Raw genomic sequence first — 3,719 nt, 5'->3', positions numbered from 1 at the left:
TCAGGTACAGTTCATATATCTGACTGCTTGTATTTATTGACAAAATTGTATAAATGTGAAGTAAAATGGAAAATTGAGGATTCAGTGCATTGTCAATGCATTGTGATGCATCGTGATATCGAATTGAACCGAATCGATGACATGATAATCGTAACCGAACCGAACCGTGAGACCAGTGTAGGTTCACACCTCTACAGTCTTCAGTGTCAGAAATCTTTCTGATATGCTGATATGGTGCTGAAGATGAGATAAATGATAAGATCACATGAAATACTGAAAAGTATTAATTTTCTTAAAAATATCTTACTGACTTTTGAATGTACGTAATTTATTCAGGTTAGCTATCCCTTTAGGAACATCCATACTTACGCTGAGTGTATCATGTTTAAAATGCAGTGAATGCTTTAAACTATTAATGTTTGATTTCATCCTTGTGTAGATTCTGGACAAGCTCCTGGATCGTGAGAGCCAGACCCATAAGCCTCAGACTCTGAGCTCCTTTTACTCTAGCAAACCAGCCACAAGCAGCCAAAAGAGCCCATCCAAACACGCCGCCCATGGTGCCAGCGGATCAACGGGGGGAGTGTCAAAGCACACCCCTGCAGCAACATCATCTGCTGTGCAGGGCGTGACCGGCGGGGGAGCGGCAGGGCAGCAGGGCAGTTTAGTGGGTAGTGGAGTTCAGAGTGCAGTGACCGGAGAGGGCATCGCTGACAACAGAGATCAAGGTGAACCACATCCACCAAAGTATTATGAGTAGACACTTACATTTCAGAGGGAAATTCACTGCTGAAATATTATTGTCTTGGGTCCTTGTGGAGTTGGTAGTGACCCAGTTTAATTTTATCTCTTTCGTACTACTTGCTTTGGCAGAGGGTGCACAGACGACCTCCTGTGAGCAGCAGAGCGAAACTGCACCCTTCAAGCCTGAGGGCACTGTGCCCAGTCGTTTGGCACTGGGGGGTCGCGGGGCATACGGCACGCGCTGCTGGGGATCACCTGTACGGCAGAAAAAGAAACACACTGGTGAGAGACAGTGGGTTTGTTACTTAGACAGAAGAGTACATTTGATGCAGCACCTGTGTTCTTTATTTTTGTCACAAGAGGTCAAAAATCACTGCAAAAATTCATACAAATTTATATCACTTATTCACCCGCTAGCCTTTTTTAAAAAAAAGTTATTTTAAAATAGTGCTGGGCAACGATTAATCACATCCAAAATAAAAGTTTTTGTTTACATAATATATGTGTTCGGTGTATATAAATACACAAACATGCATGTTTATTTAAAGTCCCCCTGTGGTGAAAATCTAGTTTTTTTTAATGTTGTTTATTTGTCTATGTGGTGTTTTTAATATGCTTTTAGTGTGCTGCAAAGCAGAGGGTCTAGTGAGAAGGCAGCCAGGTTAATCCGGTAACAGTTATAGTTTTATATATTTAAACCAATATTTCCTCTTGCCATTGCCATTGTATCGCGTTTACTACAGTTCAGTTATGGCACTTTTCCACTGCATGGTACGGCATGGTACGTCTCGGTACGGTTCACTTTTGGGGGGTTTTCCACTGGGTAAAAACGTTTTTTTAGGAGTCGTGGTAGTAGAGGCGGCGCAACTATAACGACATGTATGGCAAGCCGTTTTGACTTTTATTCATTCTCGCGATATGAATTCTTGAAATCAACAATTCAATTTTCACTAGTTAAAATGATAATTCTTGATATCAGGAATTGGATTTCTACTAGTAACAATTGCTATTTTTGATATCAGGAATTAAATTTCCACTAGTAAATAGCTGCCATTCAAATTTAATTGTTGATATCAAGAATTGATTTCTTACTAGTTGAAATTACAATTTCACATATCAGAAATACAATTCTTACTAGTAAAAACCTTTGTTTTTGGTATCAGTAATGACATGGTTACTAGTACAAATGTCTATTCTTGATATCAACAATTGAATTGCTACTAGTAACAAACACATTCATGATATCAATAATTAAATTGTCACTAGTGACAATGTTAATTTCTGATATCATGAATGTGATTGTTACTAGTAACAAAAGTAATTTTAGATATCAGAAATTACTCTCCCAATTGTTGATATCAGAAATACATTTTCAGATATCAGAAATAACAAATGTAACATGTTGAAATATAATTACAGATATCAAGAATTAACATTTCAACTAGTGACAATGAATTCTTGATATCAAGATAATCTTGATAATTATTGATATCTGTCTAGTAACAATGTTAATTCTTGATATCAAAAATGACGTCATCACTCGCAGAAATACGTTTATCATATCAAACATGAAATTACAACTAGTAATAAACATACTTCTTGATATCTGTATCATGTTCTTACATGCTACCAACGTGTGGTAGTGTTACACAACACTGCAAAAAGACTTCCGGTTACTGTCAGCTTCAGTGGCACAGATGGTAGAGCACAAAGCAGCTGTTTTTTTGACGCGACGGACCCGAGTTCGATTCCGCCTTCTGCCGAACTTGTTCTTCTCCCTTTTTACATCCCATATCACATCGGAAAGGCATATATTTTCAATAAAAATGAAGGAAATTATCGAAAAGTGGAAAATAACGTGTGGATATTGGTTAAGGTTAGGGCTAGTTGTAGGGGCGGCATCCATTTAATAATTTTTAAATAAAAATTATAATTTACACTCAATATGTTATTATTGTAGCCTATACTGCTTTATAATGTAGCCACTATAATAAAACATTATAAAACAAATAGATATTGGCCACTATTTGCACTAAGTAGTACGAACAGCATCAAACTACTATTACTGCAAGAAAATACTCCTATTATTAAATAGTGTAAATATAATCTATTGCTAAGAAAATATGCTATTTTCACTTAGTGTAAATAGAATTCATTGTATTCAAATAGCCCCTGCCAAAATCAAATTCTAAACTATCAGCCATTTCAACTGGAAGATGAAGGCTGTGATATTAATTGTATCCACAGGAGCCACAGGATAAGGAATCTTCTAAGCCTTTTTCAGTTTTATTGAAAATAAATGCAATAAATGTGTATAACCGTAGTGTAGCGACAGTAGTTTCATATTATTAGTGTGCATAGAAATATGTGAAATGCTTGTAGATCATTTACCCCAATAAAACACACTTGTCAAGTTTCCAGACATGATTAAATATATAGTGCTGTACTACAGGGACGGTTCTAGACCCTTTTAGGTGGGCTTCAGCCACCCTATTTGTCGTCTCAGCCCCCTAAAACTATAATCAGCTATCTGAACGATCAGACCAGTGCTGCTTCCTCATGAAAGTTTATCATTCTCGCTTTTAAGGGCAAGATTGCACGAGTGAGATCTCAATGTGGTATTCACGCGCTGTGATATCGTTACTGTGTACACACAATATTAAAATAGCCTACACACAATAGCTAAGCCCCCCTGAGGATGAAACCCTAGAACCGCCCCTACATTTAAAATGAAGACACCATTTTATTTATCTCTTTTGAGACAACATATAGTCTCTATTCCGTTTTATTTTGTGTTGTTTTGCCAAAACAACACTCAATATTAAAAGGGATAGTAGAGACAAACACATTTCCAAAACAGAAAAAATATTTATTAATTATTTAATGATACAATTGTTGTTAGGTCTTAAGTAAACACATTTATAGTTACAAACTTAAAACAACAACAACAATATAGCCTAATAAAATAGCATAAT

At 36.4% G+C, this 3,719-nt stretch overlaps 1 protein-coding gene across 5 annotated transcripts in view; it reads left to right on the top strand.

Annotated features, from left to right (window-relative positions):
• LOC107743573 (zinc finger SWIM domain-containing protein 8-like) overlaps positions 1 to 3,719 on the top strand; it is a 46,002-nt gene that overhangs the window by 22,958 nt on the left and 19,325 nt on the right. For all 5 annotated transcript variants that reach the window (XM_016556893.1, XM_016556896.1, XM_016556895.1 and 2 more), the window contains 2 exons: positions 440 to 728; positions 874 to 1,026. In XM_016556893.1, the coding sequence (XP_016412379.1) occupies positions 440 to 728; positions 874 to 1,026 (442 nt within the window). The remainder of the gene's footprint in view (positions 1 to 439; positions 729 to 873; positions 1,027 to 3,719) is intronic.

The sequence above is a fragment of the Sinocyclocheilus rhinocerous genome, unplaced genomic scaffold (genome assembly GCF_001515625.1).
Source record: "Sinocyclocheilus rhinocerous isolate Xijiao unplaced genomic scaffold, SAMN03320098_v1.1 scaffold677, whole genome shotgun sequence".
NCBI lineage: Eukaryota > Metazoa > Chordata > Actinopteri > Cypriniformes > Cyprinidae > Sinocyclocheilus > Sinocyclocheilus rhinocerous.
Note: the sequence above shows the minus strand (reverse complement) of the source record. Positions and strands in the feature narration are given on the sequence as shown.